This window comes from Telmatherina bonti, assembly GCF_933228915.1.
Source record: "Telmatherina bonti genome assembly, chromosome: 15".
Taxonomy (NCBI): Eukaryota; Metazoa; Chordata; class Actinopteri; order Atheriniformes; family Telmatherinidae; genus Telmatherina; species Telmatherina bonti.
The window spans coordinates 16,052,850-16,073,374 of NC_136613.1; the positions used below are offsets into that span (position 1 = coordinate 16,052,850).

General features: G+C 37.7%; 2 protein-coding genes across 3 annotated transcripts; both read right to left on the bottom strand.

Moving 5' to 3' along the window:
* Positions 1 to 486: 486 nt before the first annotated feature.
* LOC306766170 (rhodopsin kinase GRK1-like) lies at positions 487 to 3,844 on the bottom strand (the record flags this gene model as incomplete). The annotated part of the gene is made up of 7 exons (XM_079253800.1): positions 3,140 to 3,844; positions 2,162 to 2,289; positions 1,547 to 1,704; positions 1,372 to 1,455; positions 1,155 to 1,279; positions 876 to 1,077; positions 487 to 776 (listed from the first exon to the last, which is right to left on the bottom strand). The coding sequence occupies exons 1-7, from the start codon at positions 3,836 to 3,838 to the stop codon at positions 487 to 489; spliced, it is 1,686 nt and encodes a 561-aa protein (XP_079109926.1). The 5' UTR covers positions 3,839 to 3,844.
* A 2,944-nt stretch (positions 3,845 to 6,788) lies between these two features.
* LOC306766720 (transcription factor Dp-1-like) lies at positions 6,789 to 16,200 on the bottom strand. 2 transcript variants are annotated; one of them, XM_079254541.1, is made up of 12 exons: positions 16,093 to 16,200; positions 13,812 to 13,894; positions 13,195 to 13,261; positions 12,861 to 12,982; positions 10,842 to 10,963; positions 10,483 to 10,648; positions 10,238 to 10,384; positions 10,091 to 10,159; positions 9,676 to 9,827; positions 8,203 to 8,369; positions 7,156 to 7,234; positions 6,789 to 7,030 (listed from the first exon to the last, which is right to left on the bottom strand). In XM_079254541.1, the coding sequence occupies exons 2-12, from the start codon at positions 13,821 to 13,823 to the stop codon at positions 6,892 to 6,894; spliced, it is 1,242 nt and encodes a 413-aa protein (XP_079110667.1). In that variant the 5' UTR covers positions 13,824 to 13,894; positions 16,093 to 16,200; the 3' UTR covers positions 6,789 to 6,891. The 2 variants fall into 2 exon arrangements, with proteins under 2 accessions (XP_079110667.1, XP_079110666.1); XM_079254540.1 differs by lacking the exon at positions 16,093 to 16,200 and adding an exon at positions 14,681 to 14,722.
* Between the last annotated feature and the right edge of the window lie 4,325 nt (positions 16,201 to 20,525).

Here is a 20,525-nt window from a genome sequence, read left to right on the forward strand (position 1 = left end):
CCATGAAACGGCATACATTCTATAGCATACATGCAGTACATCCAAATAAAATGTTACATGGTTAACATGTCTCTGTCAGAGCCAGATGCCACGTCACTACACACCAGATCCAAAACAGGATTTTTCTTTTTCTTTTTTTCAAAAAATACATTTTAGATCTAAAAGCATGACAGTAACTCAGCTGATGCACACAAATAAATGGCAGAGTGACAGTGAAGACAATCAAAGGGAAAAAAAAATAAGACCAAAGAGGACACATGAGATTTTTTTTGTTGAACACCTAAATCTATGCAGGAGTCCGCTCCAAGTTGAAAAGCCCCCTCCACTCTGCTCTTGTTGTTTACTCTGTTCAAGTCTCAAAATGTCTGAACCTGCGGTCAGGAAGTTCAGAGGACGCCGTCTGTCCTGACGTTTCGAGTCTTCATACCACATGCTTAAAGAAATCAAAGTCTGTACACTGTACGCTTTGTGTGTTCATCTGTGCTTTTACGATACGCAGCACGTTGAAGACTTTGGTTGCTCTAGGATGGACTCCCTGCGGAGATCATTGGGAACGGTGCCATCTGGGCCCCAAATGTTGAGCTCTCCGTAAATTCCCATGTCGATCATCTCCTCTTGCCACGGGATGGGGATGTTCCCTGAGGCAAACTCATCAAAAAAGGACTTGTCTGGGTCCTCCAGGTTTACCCCCTTCACCGAGGAGAAAGCCCCGACATCATCCAGACTTTTAGCATACACCACTTTAGGGTCAGGGACAAAAGGAGGAGGCAGAATACCTGAGGACGTGAAAAAAGTGAGATGAAAGTCACATCAACAGGAAAATAAGTATTTCGCTTGTCCTTGAACAATCAAAACGAGAGAAGAACCAGCAGTACCAGCGTTCAGTTTTCTCCAGTTGATGTCTTTGAAAAATGGGTGTGCCCTGATTTCATCACAGCATTCATTCCTGAATCCCATCCTCTTGTCCACGTCTTTGGCAAGCAGCCCATCACATAGCGTCTTTGCGTGCTCGCTGAAATTGTCCGGGTAGGTCACCTCACGAGTCAGCATGCGCTCCTTCAACTCATCCCGTTCAACCTGAACGGACACAAACAACCTGTCATTTACCTTGTTAAAGCAACCCTTTCTGCAACCCATGCAGCGAAGATACTAACCTTCTCCCCTCTGTTTCTGAATGGATTCTTAGCGGCTAAGAACTCATACAAAGTCACCCCCAAGGTGAAATAGTCCACCGAGGTGTCATATTTATCTCCTTTGAGCATCTCTGGAGCCATGTACCCTGCAAACATTCAAACCCAACCAGTTACCAAAAATCTGACCAATCAGAAGTGTGGAATTTCCTCCCACTGTCATAATAAATGTGACACCCACCTGGTGTCCCAGCGTAGCCTTTGGTCCTTGTTTTGCCTTCTTTAAGCTCCACAGCAAGACCCAAATCAGATATACGCACATTGCCTGTTTTTTTTAAACAAGACACAAACATTAATTCTGTACAGACAACAGCTCAATTATTTTGCTTCAGCTAAAGAACAAAAAAAATGATTACCGTCATTATCAAGCAGCACATTTTCTGGTTTGAGATCACGGTAGATGATTCTTTTCTGGTGGAGATGCTCCAAACCCTGAATGATCTGAGCTGTGTAAAAACAGGCTCTGGGCTCATCAAAGCCAGGGTTGTTCTCATCCACAAGGTAGACATGATACCTTTAAGGAATGAAATGGGTGAGCTTTGGCTCCATCACATGGAGATGTATTATTCTGCATGCATTCATAATGTACAAGTCAATATTTTACATGATTTATGGAAACTAGAATCTTATCAAATTCTTTTTTTTTTTTTTTTTTTTTTTAAATTTCGAAACAGCTTGATATTTACAAACTCACCATTAAATATTTTTTGCTCCAAAATTAACACCTAGTGTGTTTAGAAGGATTATGTATGTAGCAGTTCAGCTGCTTCAAACAAGCAAATTGTTGCAAATAACACACTTCACAGTAAATTTATTCCCAGGTAGTTTTACAGCCTGAGACTGAACCTACACCTTCATTTCATTAGAGAGATGCTCCTTTTAGAAAACTGAAGCGATAACTAACACAGCAATAACTAAATGCAAGACAGGGATCGGAGATGTGTGGTTGTTGTGTCAGTATGTGAATTTACTTGAGGTCTCCTCCATTCATGATGGTCATGACCAGACAAAGCTCTTCTTTTGTCTGGAAGGCATATGCCAACGACACAATGAAGCGACTGTGGACCTTCTCGAGAATACGCTTCTCCACCATTGCCCCCTGCAGGAGAAGATCAAGACAGACAGATGTGAAGATTAACACTGGTGACATTTTAAGAGGGAACTGTGAGGGACTCTCTTCCATGTGGTCGGGTAAAGGTCATGGAAATGGCATTTGGAGAAGGGTTGAACATGCATTTTTTAAGAATGACCCCAGACAAGTCAAGGGCAAGATATAACTGCGCCAAGGAGTTCCCTTCAGAAGAGCTTTTCAGTAAAGCTCACAGTAATCACTCTATCCCTGTCTCAGTGTTTAATTCTGCAGGCTAAAGCTAAACGAGACAGAGGCAGGGACAAAGATGATTAGCGCCACTGCAGCCTGGTCAGCGTGCATCACCTTCTCTATTACATAAAGCTGATAAAATTATTTTGTTACACAAATCACTGTACTGAAAAGTCCTTTAAAGAATGCATACAATTACCTGAAATCTCTTGAAAAGAAAGAAATCCACTAATACCTTCATGTTGTGGTACATTGAATGCGCTGAAGTTGTCTTAAGCAGGGCAATCTACTTAGGACAGCTCCCAGTTTTCCAAAGCCAATTTCATAATGGGAAATATGGTTCTTGCATACATCTATTACTGCCTAGCCAAAAGAGAAAGGACACAAACTATACCAGACAGCATGCACCCCTTTTTGCAAATAAATGATTCTGGTCATTGAAAAGTTTGAGTTGTGCAAATTAGTCTGAACCAGGGGCCAATTTAGCATAATTTAACTGATTTCAAAGGCATTAGATGCAAAGTATTTCCACCTTGTAGCATTGCCAATTGACTAAAAACTTCCACAGCCATTATGCTGGTGACTTAAAAAAAAAAAGAAAAAGAATCTGAACAATAAAGCCATTCACCTCATATCCTTTCCTCTTCTTCAGCCGCTTCTTGTTGAGTTTCTTACAGGCATAGAGTTTTCCAGTGGCTCTCATCTGACAGGCAGAAACTTCCCCAAAACCACCTTTCCCCAGCACACGAAAGTCCAGGAACCAGTCGGCATCCATAGGCTGCAATTCAAGCCATTTCCACTGCAGGAACCTCTTCAGGTACATGCTCTCCAGGAAGAAAGTGTAGGGGGCCTCTCGCAGAAATTCCAGTGTTTTGGCCAATGCACCAACAAACAAGTCATCCCCGGCAGCCTCCATGTTTTCCTTCACCTTTGCGATGACATCCTCAGGCAGGTATGGACAGTAGTGTTTGGCAGATGAATCCATGTACCGCTGCACAATCTTTGAAGCTTTCTTTGCCCTGTCAGAGTCTTCTGCCAGGTCGTATTCCTCGATGTCTTTCCACAAACGACAGGCCCCATGATACTCATTATTTGCATCCAAAAATTCCCTAAAGAGGCGTTTGCCGATTGGCTGTTCTACACAGACAGAGTCAAACGCCAAATCTAGGGTTTCCCTCAAGCCCTCACAGATAGTGATGTGGGGCAGTTTGAGGCGAGAGTGGTACTTCTTATCCCGAGCTGCTGCTGGGTTAGAGCCATCAATGCTTCCACGGGCATTGATGTACGCAGAATTTGCTACCACAGTGGTAAGTCCTCCAATATCCATGTTGAAGGTGTGTTACTGTTAAGCAACGCAAAGAGGAGACATTGCAAAGACAGAACGCCGGTTTTTGTGCAGGACAGAGGAAGAAAAAATGAAGAAGCAGGAGTGAGAAAACAGGAGACAGATCACAGAGGGAACATGAAGGAGAAATGGCAGCTCAAGACTGGTGTCTGAACTGGCTTGCAAGCACACTTTGAGGACTGGTACCACCCTCATTCACACACACCAACACGCATGAACACACACACCCCTGAGTCAACACCTTTCAGTAATCCATTAACACCCCAATGCCCCAGACAAAGTGTGTAAGCACATGCTGGAATAAAACTCAAACAGCGTATGCAAGAGAGTCAATATTCATTCAGTTATGAATCTACAGATAAAACTGGACTTGATTTGATTTGATGATGCCGCAAGACTTCACAAAAATGTGAGATTAACTGAGAGGTTTGCATTTAAATAGGATAGTTGTTTTCTTAAACTGTCATAATCAAATGGTAAACGGTTATTTCAATATGAATTGATACCCTACATTTGATTTTATAATCAAATTCATACATACATGCACACATGTACATACATACATGTAGCAAAATGTTTAAAAAAGTGATATTACAGGATTACTTTTACTATGTTGCGTAACTTCTTTTTGGCAAATAAAGAGCTCAATCACTGTAGTTTCAAAGTAAAATGCATTCAGATGCTTGCTTGAGATTACATTCGACCTGCGCATTTGTTGCTTTGTTATTTGCAGTTCAAAACATTCCTAAAAGGGGGTCGGTCTGGACATCAGGAATAACATTTCAGCACCTGGACTTTCTAATCTAGTACATGCTAAATGTTGTTCAGCTTTATCTTAACGAGACAATAGCCCAACTAAAAATGAATGGGATGGGGAAAAGGGTGTTTCAGTTTTCAGACTAACATTTAGCACAAGATGTGGTTTTAGTGCATGTCACCATGCCCTGCACGCACTTTTCCACGTATTAAACTCAATGACCCCTGTCCTCTTCTGGCTTGAGGACACAACCTCCATGATTGCCATTCGACATTGTTTTTCAGCCTCAACCTTTATCAAGAGAAATCTTGATCCATTTTACTTTATTGAACTATTGCTCACTTTGGCTTTCAACATGGATGACCAACTTCTCATATTTTCTTTTTTTTTTTTTTTAACCTTATGTAACAGACCTATTTTGTTTGCAAATCGTTTAAGAAAAGACTGCTTGGAATTTGGTCCTGGAAAGAACTCTTTGAAAGAGGCCAAATGGACAAATTTGTGCTGGTGAAGTAACTTTACCACAAACATTTTTTGTAAAGTGCAGCCTAAAATGTTTGGACCCCATTAAATTGTTCTTTTTAGTCACAATAAAGGGAACCAGTAACACCTCGTCTATGGTGCTTGGAGATGTTAGCTTCACCAGGTTATGACTAGTCTATAACGATGTAGCAAACTAAAAGTGATTCATTTCTGCAGCAAATCTTTGTCCCTTTGTTAGAAGAAAAAGCATTGACTAAATTCACAATATATGCAGAATATTTGATCAAGTTAAAATGCTCAACTCCTTCAGGCCATATTGGAAAAAAGAAATGGACCTACTGTCTTCTATGCAACCAAACCTGCAGAAAAAACTGATATGTTGAATGAGATTCCCTTTCATCTAAATAGTTGCAGATTTTCCAAGCTGCAACCTGCACAAACCCGCAGTGCAAGCATGTGCTAAAACATCAATAAACAGTGTATGTGTGTGTATATATTTACAGTATATAAGAAATTTGGCCTAAACTAAGTCCTTCCACCCATCAATACCGAGGTCTACCCAGTAGTATTCAGAGTTTAAAATATCTTCATTTCAAGCACCTTTAAAAGGTCTTATTTTAAGCCCACAACTCCTCAAATATCACTTTTCAGTAACAGACTGAGATGAACTGTAAAAACAAACTTATTAAAAGAATCTATATTTTAATTTGCAAACTTATATTAAGATTACAGAAAAGGTATTTGGAAGTCAGTACATGTGTTGCTCAGTTTTAAAAGGGAGATCTTTGAAAATAGTACACAAAGACCTAAACAACCACACATTGTGTTACATCAATAATTTTTGAAGGTCTATCTTTACCACTGGCCTCTAAAAGGATACTATAAGCTACAATCGTCATAGGATTTATATACGTAATTAACAAACAAAGCTTATTTACCTATCAGGAGCCTGGGTTATGAAAATCTTTACCTTTCTGCTGCCATTATTTGTAAACACTACCAAGGCGTTAACAGGGTGGTGATGATGGAGAATTCCTCAACTCCAGAATACAAAAAAAAAAAACAAAAAAACAAAAACAAAACATAACTAGCAAACAAGATCAAAAAGCAGCTGCCTACAGAACAGAAGGAAGCCAACCCAAAACAATGGGGATACAAAACTATATTAAATCATTGCCCAGAACACAAACCAAAAAAGTATCAACACATCTGATGGAATCCCATCCTGGGATGCCATGGAAACTGTATCTGGCCATCCAGAATCCATGGTGTTCAGCTAACACAGCAGATGAAAGCAGACGCATTTGGAACATTGATCATAATGTCTGTCTGCCAAAAGGTAATTCAAAAATAATAAGAATAACTTCAAACAGGTGCATGTTACATTCTCCAACAGCAGTATGGTTAACAGTTTCCATATAGTGGGATGGCTTATTGAAAAGTGGATTCAACATACAAAGATTTCAGGTGCCAGGGTCACAGACTAGTTCCCTTGGATGACACCTCCCCCCAGAGTTGTGGTGCAGGTGCACGTGATTCAGAAGCAGAACAAGAGGGGTGTTTGTTCAGAGAGAAGAAGGAAAAGAAAAAAAAAAAAAAAAAAGGGGGGGGGGGGGGGGGGGGGGGGCACCTCTGCTCTTTCAATATTCATCTACACCCCTGAGAGAGCCAGACAGAGATACAGGCAGGAAACTGGGGAAAAGGTTCAAGAAGCACACAGGAACAGGGACCAAATTCCCACGGTGACCGTGGTTTCAGAGACTGTGCTTGTTGGAGTGGTGAGGCGTAGGTAAGGTTAGTCTTCATCTTCATTCTCGTCATACTCATCCTCATCATCATCATCCCCCATGTAAGACACTGGAGTCTCCACGCGAGACCCACTATAGTGAGAGTCATTTGAGCTGGACGCCATGGTGCCATCAGTGCAACCATCACTGCAAAGCAAGAAAGCCGGATCAAAGTTAGACATGAAGTTAGAGGAAGATAAAAATCCAAACTGACCAATGAGCATGAGGAGATCTGCTTTCTGATGCGTTCTACTGCAGCAAAGACCTCTAACCTGCTGGCGGGGTAGCGGGCACCATTGGCAGAAGATCCTCCAGTGATGTACACATTACTGATGGGGCCTTTTGCCATCTCTGAAATAAAAAGAAATGCAATGTTAACTGTACCAACAATGTCTCTGAAACTCATCCCTCTCCTCAGTAGTCACACCACCAAGTGTAAACTGACTGGAAACAAGATCTAAACCTAATAACCCTGCAACTCTAATCCCTACAGACTTTTCAAGGAGTTAAAAAAGGTTCCTTTAGTCCGTTTAACATTTTTAACCCTTAAAACAAGCAAGTTTTATTTTTCATTTTCACAACCTAAAAACTTTTGACCACTGCAGCTTACACTATCATATGTAAGCTTAACTAGTTGGGAGCATGAAAAAAAGAGAGAGAAAAAAAACAACAAAAAACCCAACTTCAGTGTCATCAGGCGGTGATACAAGCTGCACTTTGCATTCCTGCAATAAATAACTTAGTGGCCAATAATCCAAAAGAAAAAAAAACAGGAAGAAGATAAAAACTGCTGAATTGGCTAAATACTAGAGGTGGAGGGAAGGCTTTTTCGACAAGGTGAATTGTGGATGTTTCATGCTAGTGAGATTTGTTCAAGTTTATCATAACATATAGCTAGTACACTGATTTAACTCGACCCCATTTCCCCTACTTCCTAAAACAGACTCGGACCCTCCAATGGGTCTGAAACCCCTTGGTGAAAGTGGGAGTTTTACTTCTTGACTCAGTCCCAACAGCATCACTTGTTGGTGTCTCACTGCCAACCCTGTCTGTTAGTTTTCAACCCTGATTTCTACAGCTGGGACCTTGAGTTGTGCACCAGTTCTACACTTCCAGTAAATCACCAGTCAAAATGAGATTAATGAGTCAATGAGTTTTAGTCATAAGTTGCTCTCTTAACATAAAGTGAAGGCTGCTGTAAACTTCCACTTCCAAATTTAAGATCTGCTCATGAGGTCACAAAAAAAGAGAAGGATGGATAGGACCCACAAGGCAAAAATATGCCTCTGGCCACAACTAGTCACAAAAACTCAATTCACCTATAACGTAAGGCTCCAGAGCTTTAGGCACCAGACTCCGTGCAACCTTCAGATCCTCTGGGGAGCATTTTCCCACCTCCAAACCACAGGCCATGCCCATGCGCTTAAGCACCTCGATGTCGTCATGGATCTCAAACATGCTGTCAAAATTGAACAAATACTCAAACCTGCAAATAATAAAAAGAACAGAAGAGACGAAAGGTTTAAATATATCAGACAAAAGTTTCTGGGTAAAGTGCAAACGAAAAGAAAAAAAAAAAACGTATTTGCCATAATAGCTGAAGTGAAGCTGTTGGTTATCAGTTTAGATATACTCTTCTACAGTTTTTGGCTCCAATTCATCCCAGCTGGTATGTTCACCAGTTGAATTTGTTTCAAAGTAGTCACTGACTAAAATTCACATATTGTAATGATGAAATTACCCCTCCATTTTGTGATACTCAACCCAATGCCTAATTCAGAGAACATAAAGGCAACCTAACATGCGTGCAAACTACTTGTGCTCAGGTCCACTGACATCCAACTACACAGCTTCCCACTCGTTTCTTTACCATCTGGAGAAGGCAGACTCAGACTTCACTCATGTCAGATGTCATGATTAGATTATAAATCGATTCAGAACAAAAACAAAAAGGATTCATAAAGATTTTAATGTTAGACAAAGAGAAAATTAAGCTTAAAAATCCCATTTCAGTAAACAAAACTCAAGTTTTAAAGTAAAATGGTTATTTCACCTTATCACAATAGGAGTACTACTCAATAACCAAAACTGGTAGGTTTAAGTTTTGTCTTTACATTTTCATTGTCGTGTCTGAAGTAAGGTTTGCATACTTGAGAAATGGACTACAAACAAATGTAAAATAGCAGATGTGTATCTATGTCTTGTTTCTTTCTTCAGCTTGTTAAAGATTTTCTGGGATCTAAGTCAATGTGGTAAAACGTGCATTAGACAGCAGCTGGATACTTGACTTGTTCAACTTCTTTCACCCCTAGTTGATGGCGAATGATTTTATCCCAGGCATACTGCCATGTCCCACATGCGTGCTAATTTTAACTGTTAAAAAACAGCATGTAGAATTTTTTCTCTTCTGTAATCAGAGAACCTAAAGTGCACCCAGACACTTCACCAACACTGCAGCATCTGACTCGGTGCAGGATGAAATTTCAGTTCATTTCTTCTTGCTCCTTAGCTTTTACTGATTTGCATACTGTTGCTCAAAGTTAAAATCTAATCAGCAAAAAAAACATGAAGTCATGTTTGCCAAAGAGACGAAACAAGGATTGTTCCGAATATGAGAAACAAAAATAAAATTGTGGGACTTATTTGCATTTATAATGTACCAATCCCTCTACTGTCATAACTTTCATAAAGCAGCTGAAAATCTCAAACTCTTTCCATCAACTGTAATGCATCGCCGTTTATTCTAACAAACACAAACAATTTTTCTCGTTACAGAGCTGTTGATTACATACTTGTCATTGGAGATGCTGCAGTCGATGACTGTCTTCTTGCTGGTGTTGACAATAATGAAAGGAAGGTGGATGATGGAGTTTGGAGGTGGAGGTCTGTTTGCCTGCTGCTCTGTCTGTCTGTTTCGCTGAACAAGGTTCTTAAAAGCTATTTGCTGTAAGCAAAAATCAAAAGGAGATGAAAACTGCAGCAGCCACACAGACAATACATTGTTCAAGCTTGGCCAGGGTGTCACCAGAAACTAATCTGTACTTTTAACCATCGCAGCACAAAAACAAAGATTAACTGTGTAAGCTTTGCTTTTATTATATACACATAAAGTCATCAAATAAACTCACCAGCCTTCACATATACTGACATAATAGCTGCAAAGACTGCCTACATACATGCATGTACTAGCACAGCGTTCACTCCCACCTGCAGTATGAGTTCCTGAAGCTGTGATTGTTTCTGCTTAATCCTCTCCAGTCGCCTTTGTCTCTCAACCTGAACATAAAAGAAAAGAAATACAATAAATATATCTGTCATAAACTAACATGGCGCCTATCAGCACCATGTCTCTACCTCTAGATTTTGGCACTCCTGCGCAGAGTTGGTGGGCAAACCGATCCACTTGATTTCCTTTTTTTCTTTTGAGATAATGTTCATGGCCATAAGCACGTTAAGGGCGTCATAAACACGCCGCCGGATGTTCTTCTGGTCATACACATGCTATAATGGCAAAAAGAGACAATGTTAACAGAAGCACGTTAACTGGAAAATAAAAGTTTAGACATTTTGGTCATAGATGTCATAGCTGCAGAACTCACTGCATCATTAGGTGACATGTGGTTGTCTGCAGAGCTGAATTCTGCCACCAGCTCATCTGCCACTTCGTTGTAGGTGGTTATTCCTTTCTTCTGCACCTTTTCACATACTTTCATGGAGAAATGCCTCAAACCTTTCCCATTTTTTTCCCCCTTTTTACCACGTTTTCTGTGGACAGAACACTTCTCGCATCAATATAGTGTCACACAAACTAAATTTATTCCACTTTAAAAATAATTATATTAAAATGGACATACTTGTTCAGCCTAATATAATGCATCTTTATTTAATATATAAAATTTCTTCCTTTAAAATGATCTCAACACAGTTTATGAACTTAATGACCTTCAAAAGGACTTACCCTGATGACCAAGGAGAGGCATCGGCTGGTTGACTCTGAGTGAGGAACTGGGAGCTGGGTGTGTGTGGACTGTTTACCAAAATAGTATTTGAAACTGTCGGCCTCTGAGGTGTTCCAATCACCTATGAAGAGAAGGGCCGAGGAAGAAAATATTAATGTGGGGAAAAATATACAGGCTTATTAGCAAGTCAACATAACAGCTCAGCTATAAATAATTGTAAAGAAAAATCTTAATATATGCAATAAGCTTATTACCTTATAAAGTAGAATAGTAAAACTGCATGATGTTTCTGCAACACTGGATAGAATCTAAATACATCGACTTTAAAAAGTGCATTTCGGCTGAGTTGTTTTAGTACGAATGTTGCTAATAGCTACATATAAACCTTTTGGCTATCAAATCAGATCAACAATAACAAAAGTTACCTATAATTGTGTCTTTTTAAAATCGTACTTGTATACAGTTTACATTCTCAAACCTCAGTGTGCAGGAGGATTTCTCACACTACTTAATTCAGTCATGACCAAACAAATTACTGGATGCTACTCTAGTTTGGATTAAAACAGTAAAGTTAACTGAAATTACAACACAGAGAAGAAGGAAGATGTTAAGAGAAGATCAAGTGTATGAGGTTTTAACTGAAAGGAGCTGCAGCAACCTAATAGTTACTGTGTCAGTTATGTTATGGATGCATTTGATTCAATTGCTACCTGTTCCATTTTACATATTTAATGCAAAAGTGTGTTATTTTCAAGTAATACAGTATGCCATGTAACCTTCATAGCAAGTAAACCAATCAGAGATGTTAAGGTGTGTGCTGCTGACACATCTCGGTGAGTATTAGGGCTGTGCAATATTGGAAAAATACTGGCATTGTGATTTTTCTATCCCTTTCATAAATACTGTAATGTGCATAAGTATAGGAAGGAATTTCATAAAGATGACGTGAACAGCACTTGAAGTTACGCTGCACTCCTACCACTTTGTTAACAATTAACCTGCACTGACTTTACCTTTTTTTGTGAATGTTACAAGTATGTTTTTTTTTTGTCTATACTTAAGTAATTCTTGTTATTTTATCGTTCCTCTTTTGTAGTATTCTGAGTACATACTTCACTCTATAATAAGCAGATGTGAATTGTGTTTTACCACAAAGGTTTGTTTATTGTACCTGGCAATAAAGAAACCAGTATGTCAGGTATCCTTGCAACTGATGAGAACATCAAGTTTATTTGCATCTTACATGGCAAGACCTGCAATGTGACTATGAAACAGAAATAAATTGCCATGACGATGCTCATATATTATGCAACTCTAATAGGTACCTTTCTGAAGGTACAGAGAAGCAACCTTTTACCTGCAGCATACAGTACAAGGCGAGGCTGTAGACTCCCTCCTAATGTGATGCTGAAGCATAGTTTACTGCGTTAGTTTTTCACTAGGTGTTTTGAATTCCATTAGCCATTTTATTCATAACTCACTTACAGACCCAGAAGAGAATAGCTTGACTACAATAACATCAATTAGCTTACAATCCATATTTTGTGAATTTCAAGTGTTTTAGATATTTTTACAAGCCAAAATGAAATGAAACATCTGCTTAATAATTGCATCCCTAATAATAATAATAAATAATAAATAATCAATAATTAATAATAATAATTAATAATAAGCATCCTGGATAGGTGATCTATTCCTTAACTAAGGTGATATGTAAGCTGATTTCCGTTGTGTATACATTGCTTGTACATAATGAGATGATGGGTGTAATCCTGCTGACTGTAGAGTTGATAAGCTTAGGATCAACTGCCTCCACCAACCCACTGCCCGGTCACCTCACAATGATAATGGAGGGGCTTATGCAACAGTAAGAAGGAGCAGAGAAAACTATACACAAATGCATGCAGGCAAATAATAGTTAAGAAAAACACATTCTTTGTGTAGTTTAGGTGTAAGAGACTAATGTCACACCATTTGATTGAGCATGCACATTTGATACCATAAGCCTATAAACTCACCATGTGAGGCACATGTTGCAGGTGTGCTGCAACATTTACATTAGATGGCCCAAGGGTTTTGGGTAGTAGTTGTTTGGCCAACGGTGCAGCTGTAGGCTGGACAGTAACCAAGGACAGGACACCTAATAAAAGATATTAGGAGATCAGTAATGAGGAGAGTTCTTGACTGGAACGCCATTGCCCCCTATCGTATACTTTCAAGCAAACAGGCCTACTCCTGAAGAGAAATTGCCTTTGTGGGATTGAACAATCTAGGCCGTACATGTTTGGAACACACAGTGCTCTATATCTGTACAATGTCTTCTAAGAAAAAGCAACAAATTGTAAGTTATACCTTTACTAGGGCTCAGATTCTGATCGATGAAAACTTTTAGCTCTCCATTTGTTTCAATCAGACCAGCCTGTAAAGAATGAAACATAAATACAAAGTGAAAATCAAATCATTTCAAACATGCAAATATGGCAAAGCAAATCATGAGAAAATGACAAATGGGGCCACAAAGGAGGGTTTAAGCAGGTCAGAGGATTAATCAAATGAAACATAATTTCATTGTAAATGCTTGACCTTAGCCATTAACTAGAAGTTGCAACCAAGCAATAACTGGATGGGGGATGCAAAAAAGTTGATCACAGTTACAACAGACATACAAGTAAGTATTTTTGCATGTAAAACACTAAAATCTCATTTGACAATGTCTGGTCAACAGTTTTTTCAAATGCTTAAATCAAATATGTGAATGTTTGTGACAGTAAATACCACAGTGTTGCAATGTTTGGTCAAACTGTACAAAATCAATGCAAAAGGAGCTTTCACAATACTTAAAGTATCTAAAATATCCTCAAGTTACATTATCTTATGAGAAGCACAATTTTAAGTTACATTTATAAGCTTGCATTTTAATGGAAATATGCCAGTCATTATTTCCATTTATATTATACATGGTTACTTACATCTTTAGCCATGATCCCAAAGGACCGAAAGAAAATTAACAGCAAAGTAAAAGATTTTCCTGTGTCAGCCAATATTCACACCCCTGCAGACAAAAAGACAAACAGTGAGATATGACAGTAAAAATCCACCTAGCATCCAAACAGAATATCTTCTCATAATCATACAAAGCTCTGATTTGCTTTTATCCTTTTTATGAGTGAAATTTAAGGCCCATTTGGACAGCTTACTAAGAGCACTATGCTAACTCCATCACTAACGTTAGCTCCACTTTTCTCTCACATAATTAAACACACAAAAAAAAAACATTCATATTGGGTCCAAAGCTCAACTATAAGAACGCTTACGACGTATGTCTGAGTGGACCACGCATACAGAAATTAGTATTAAAACATCCATTGATGCTCACAACTTTTACAACGCTAAGCGTGCACAAGGCCTACTTCAGGTACCGAGCACGTCCGGAGGAGAGGGTTCGTCCAACTTCTGCTACAGGTCACGCAGGCATGCTAACTTTAGAAGAAGAACATTAAACTGCTGAAGGTGCTACACTGACAGCACAATGCGGTTAGAGATAGTACGGCTGCATTCAACAGTAATAGTATTTACACCATTTGTTGATAGCAATGATCAATCTTTTGTTGACTGCGGCTAGCTAACTGATAGTGCTAGCAGCTAGCGTTGGATCCAGTTCTCTGGCGTTAGCTTGGTAGTTAGCTTATGCACGTTTTGAGACGATTCACGCTAAATTTAACGATTGTGGACTCCGTGGTGCAGGTCTCAGTCCATGTTGGGGGTGATATAAGGTTTTTTAAAGGAGGTGCGCGTTTTCTCTATAAGTGGAGTTATTATGTGAAATATGTGCACTTACGAGTGCACTCTCTTGTCTCTTCGACGGCTGTTGTTGGCAATTGAGTATGGAGGAAGAGGAGGTCTAAATCTTCACTAAACAGGAAACAAACTAATCAATGTTGAGGCACTTTTAAACTATTTTATAAGTACATTTAAGTTTACTAGTATTTTTTTGGATGTGTGTTTTACTCAAGAGTTGGTTTTTCATTAAGCTTCTTTTTATTTTCCATATTTTTCCCCTCTTTTTGGCGCAATGTAATCAGTGGTGCCAGAATTGCCTGTTGGTCGAGTGTGGAAGTTGATGTCTGGATGAAGTCCGATAGCTTTAACCAAAACGAAATTAACTAATAAGAAATGAAGATCCAGAATAATCACAATTTTGTAATCCTACAATGTAAAACTAAACTACACTTTTGATATATATTTTTTCCAGCTGACTATGTGAATCAATAATTAATTAAAGTATCGTATAAAAACATGATTTGGGTTTAAGGTATTAATTCAGTCACCTCAGTCTCGGTACTCGAACTAGTTATAAATGTGATATAACTAGGTAAATATATAAAGCTATCAACCAAAGAAGCTATGCTTTTTACAAACTGCTGTAATGCAGTTGTCTAAATACCAAAAATACTTTACCCATCTTATATATATATATATATATATATATATATATATATATATATATATATATATATATATATATATATATATATATATGACATGCACACATTTCATTCAAATGTGAAAATTTAGATCTCAGAGTCACCTCCCCTGACAAAAACATAGATAACTAATCAATAATACTGCTCTTGTCCGGAAATTACAAGTGAAACAACTGGTTTAGTTTTATTAAAATACACTGTCTATTAGATACGTATTATTTCAATATATAAATAAAATAAGCCACGGAATTAATAAAGAAAATGTCAAATGAAAGCAAATATTTCTTGTTAAACCGTTTGTTTTTAAGACGTTTCAGTACAATCCCATGAAAAACGTACCGCTGAATGTCACAGATGACTGAGTTAATTTGACCATATGAACCGTGGACCGTTAAACGCACCCTACTGTATGCTTCATTTTACGCGTTAGCAACTTACCACCCAAAATCATAACATCAAAACATAAACTAAATCGAAGTCTACTACTTTGCTAGTTAGCAACTGGTTACTGTAGCTACGAGCTAACTCGCGATTATGGTTGAGAAACTCCGATGCTTTGTTAGCCTATTGGCTAGCAGACATGCTAACCCCCAGCTGTCATCGAGAACACAGCCAGAATTAGCTGCAAGTTTAACATGGTTAGCTCTGTGTATTCTAAAAATGTGTTTTCATGTCATCTAAAACATAAAAACCGTTCTAATATGTATCTACAAGTTTTCATCGGCAGCAGCAGGTAGCGACAAACAAGTCAGTAAACGGAGCTTACCGATGCACTTCACAAGTTAGCAAAATGTTGCCTAGCTTTTCTATGCACTCTCTACTAGCCTTGCTGCTGCAGCGCGTCTCACAATCTGATCTTGGCGGTGTCTCGCTTTAGCGGCGTCTGATTGGACAGCTCGAATAAGACGAAAGCAAAACATTAAAGTGGTTCATGCCCACAGCCTGCATCTCTTGGGATTGGTGGATACCAGGGAACCTCCAAACATGTATATCGCCATCTACTGCAAAGGAGTGTCAGAAGGTTTTTCAGTCATACAGTTTTCTCCACTAAGATGATACAACAGTAGCCGCAGGTAAGTTATGATTGCAACTCAAAACGCTCATTGATTTTATTTAGATGTAATACAAGCAGGATCCCTTGCTATTATTGTAGTTTTTGTAAATGATGGCGACCGACAAGGTACAAAATTCAGAATAGTTTATGAAATGGGTTCTCTAAAATGTTTGTTTTTAATGTCTTCTGCCACTTTGTTTTGTTTTTTCTTTGTCTTTTATTTTTATTTTCTTTCTTTATTTCTTTCTTTCTTTCTTTACTTATTCATTTCTTTATTTTTTGGGCTGCTATTTGGCTCCATTCTGTTTGTTTGGTTTAAGTTTTTCTGAACATCTTTTCCTTCAAATGTTACCATTTTTCCTTTTGCTTCATTGTTTTGTTTACTGAAATCTATCAGTCTCAGTTTAATTTTCTTAGGGTAATTTTGCAAAATTCAAAATCCAGCTCTCCAGTCAGCATACAGTTGTATGTCTCCTTGCAGCAAGATAAAAAAAAATGCTTTTGAATATGTAAGCTGTGAAGGACTCATCATTACCAATATTATTTTCATATATTTTAGGGAAATTTTAGAACATGTATTTATTTAATTACACCAAAAAATGTATTTTAAAAAATCTATACTGTGTCTATGTTCTTTCCGGCATCATATAGGTTTAAACAAGACTATATGTTTCAAAACGTATTTCTCCTGCTCACAGTGAAAAGCAATAGTTTTGAATCACAAGAATTACACTTGTGTTTCAGCTTCTATGCTAGTAACAAATAGCCGACTGCTATAATTATTGGCATTAAACTGGACTGTATAATTTTCCTCTGAATTTGTTTCCATATTTAGATATTGTCTGTGCTGCCTGTCAATAATGCTTTCTGGATACCTGACTGAGCCATCCTGCACAGTACAAGTTCAATCTATGCTTTTCCTACGATAAGTTGATGATAGTACAGCTTTAATTCTGGCTAGTAACTTAACTGTACTGCAGACTGGAAAAATAAATTCTAAGATGTGAAAGAAAGTCACAAGAAGCAAAGTCTTGTGTGTGCAGCATCTGTCTCAACATGCTCAGACTAGATTAGGGCTGCAACTATGAGCTAATATCATTTTCAGCTAATCAGATCTGCTTTTTATCTTCAAGTTTTTGTTTAGTTCAGTTCAAATGAATTTGAGTGTCCAGTTGAAAACCTCCAGATCATTACATCTCTGAGCTGCTTCACAGTTAGGCTGAGGATTTGCTCAGAAAAAAGGCTTTTGTCCCTGCATCTATTCACTATGTTTACTGCATAATGAAAATCATAAAAGGTTCTGTAAAGACATGTTTTGAGATATGTATCACTACAGAAAAATCCCACTTTTGCACAGCGAAAATATATGAACATTATAGAAATGTTGTTAATGTGATATGCATTCAATAGATTGGTCTAATGATGGCATTTTAACATCTCACAAAAAATAGAAAACAATTTAGACATCTGTGAAATATCTAAAAAAAATTTTTTTTAAAAACTTTTTGATGTGCCTAAAGGCAAGGTCATATGTATAGCACATATCATGTGAAAGTGTTTTACATAAAACATTAAAAGCATGACAACAAGATGCAAAAAAAAACAAAAAACAAAAAAAAAAAAAAAAAAACATTAGAAATAAAAGAAATAAAGCAAACCAAAATAATAAATATTACACAAAAACAGAAAAAGAATTGTCCAATAATTGCATAGATTTTACATAGTATGACCCAGTTTTTAAAAGCAAACAGCAAACTGGAAGATAAAGTTTAGATTTCATGCATATGGGGTGCGTTAGAATACCTGGATTTCAGTGTACACTTCTGGTGAAAGTTTAATCTACTAGCAGTTTGTTCTACTTCTTTGCAACATAACATCAGAATTCTGCTTCTCCATGTTTGTCTGGACTCTGATCTGGATTGACTGACCTCACTCCTTCCATAGAAAGCTTATATTTTCTGTGCATATTAACTGTTCTGTGATTTTTAGTCATGCATTAGGGTTTTAAAATAGTCTTGGTAAGGAGGGCTGAGTGCAGGCAGGGAGATAGCTGAATAAATTACTGAAAATAAGAAACAGAGTAGAGAACAAGTTTCTACACAGATGTTACCACACACCAACAAAACTCCAATGCAGCTTTTGTTGGAAAAGTATAATACAAGTGCACTTTTGTTGCATCATAAATGTTGAATTTGTAGAGGTTGTCAGTTGCTGGTTTGATTCAGTTATTCCACCAGGTCTTCCTCTGTCTACCAGGAACAAACCCCAAGTAGCAAATGTATCAGAAAATTTATTTTATTTAAAAAAAAAAAAATTAATTAAAAAATTATTAATTCTTTGTATTATAACATAGATGGTATTATGGGGTGGGAAGGGAGTAAACAAACAAACAAAAAAAGCCTGTAGCACTTTATGGAAGGACCTGCGTCCAACTGGACAGTCCACTAGCACCTTCTTACAATGTCCTCTACTGTTTGATTTCGTGCTTGTGTTGTTCTCAGTCATATGTAAGTCGCTTTGGATAAAAGCATCTGCTACATGACTGTAGAATAGAATAGAATAGAATAGAATAGAATCGATGGTTCAGGAGTGGCTTGATAAGAGGAATGCAACATTTGTAGCTCCTGTCTAGGATTCGTCTGTGTGTAGTGGCTCCTGATGCTCTGAGTCCAGCTTCACTCCACTACTTGTGAAGCTCCCCAAATTCTTGATTGGATTTTGCTTGACAATCCTCTCAAGACTGTGGTTATGCCTTTTGCTGGCGCATCTTTTCCTAGCACACTTTTTCCTTACACTCAACTTTCGATTAATATGCTTGGATACAACCAGATTCTTTAGCAATGACCTTTTGTGTCTTTTCCTCCTTGTGGAGGACCAATAATCGTCTTTTGGACATCTGTCAAGTCAGCAGTCTTCCCCATGATTGTGTAGGCATCTGACCCAGACTGAGAGACCATTTAAAGGCTCAGGATACATTTGCAGAAGTTTTGAGTTAGTTGATTAGGGTGTCACACCATGACTTTCCAAGATTGAGGTTTTTCACAATATTCTAATTTTCTGAGACACTGCATTTTGAATTTTCATTATCTATGAACCACAATTATCAAAATTTCAAGAAATAAATGTTTGAAATGTTTCACTCTATGTGTAATGAAATTATATAATATATAATGTCACTCATTTTGAAATGAGTGACAAAAAATATTGAACTTTTTCATAATATTCTAATTTCCTGAGATGTACCTGTATGTTCATCATGCGATGATACAAAGTCATCTAATACAGGTACATGTTGCTTCAAGAAGACTCAAAATTAAAGCAAGAGAAAAAGAGAAAAAAAAATCTAGAAACAGTCTAACATGATCTTTTAATCCCTCCAAATGACTGTTTTTAACAATGTAAAATTATCAAAATGTCTGTAGTGCTTTTACAATTCCTGCAAACAAACTGCAAAAGATCCTGTACATCCTCCACCTGAAATTAAGATTGCTATGGGCAAAACTCCTTCAGTGTACAATTATTTTTGTCCTGGCATGAAGGAAACTGGTATTCCAACTGGTATTTTATTTTATGACCCCTGAGTTTTTTTTGTGTCATTCATTAAACCTAAATTCGGAGTAACTTAATTTGGCAAAAATTATACTCAGTTTGATTTTGTGTTTTCCTTCTTGTGGAGTTTTTTGCAATGAATATTTCTTTCTAAACTAAAAAAAACAAAAATATGCAGGATATCATTTAAAAATTCAGCATGTAATAGGAGTAAGTATAATTAAATGCATATAAAACCTCCATGTGTGTTTTCATAGCTTGAGAAGCCCTTACATGGTGCATCCTGTGAAATAGTCTAATTTAGGCCCCTCTTTGCTGTAAAACAACAACAAAAAAAGGAAGCTGATGTGTACAGATACTCTATCAGTGACAGAGCTGCGGGGTGTCTTATTAACACATGAAGGGTGGATTCATTTTTCCTTAAGATAAAAGTGAGCTGAGTCTTCTGTTGGCTCAACTTACAGAGATACTGTTTTTGTAAAATGAGAAGAATGTTTTTCAACTGAATGTGACCATCACTGACTACATTTAATCTTTTGCCATACACAATATTTTATTGGCAAGTCAGGTATCACAAAACATCTTTTTCAAAGATT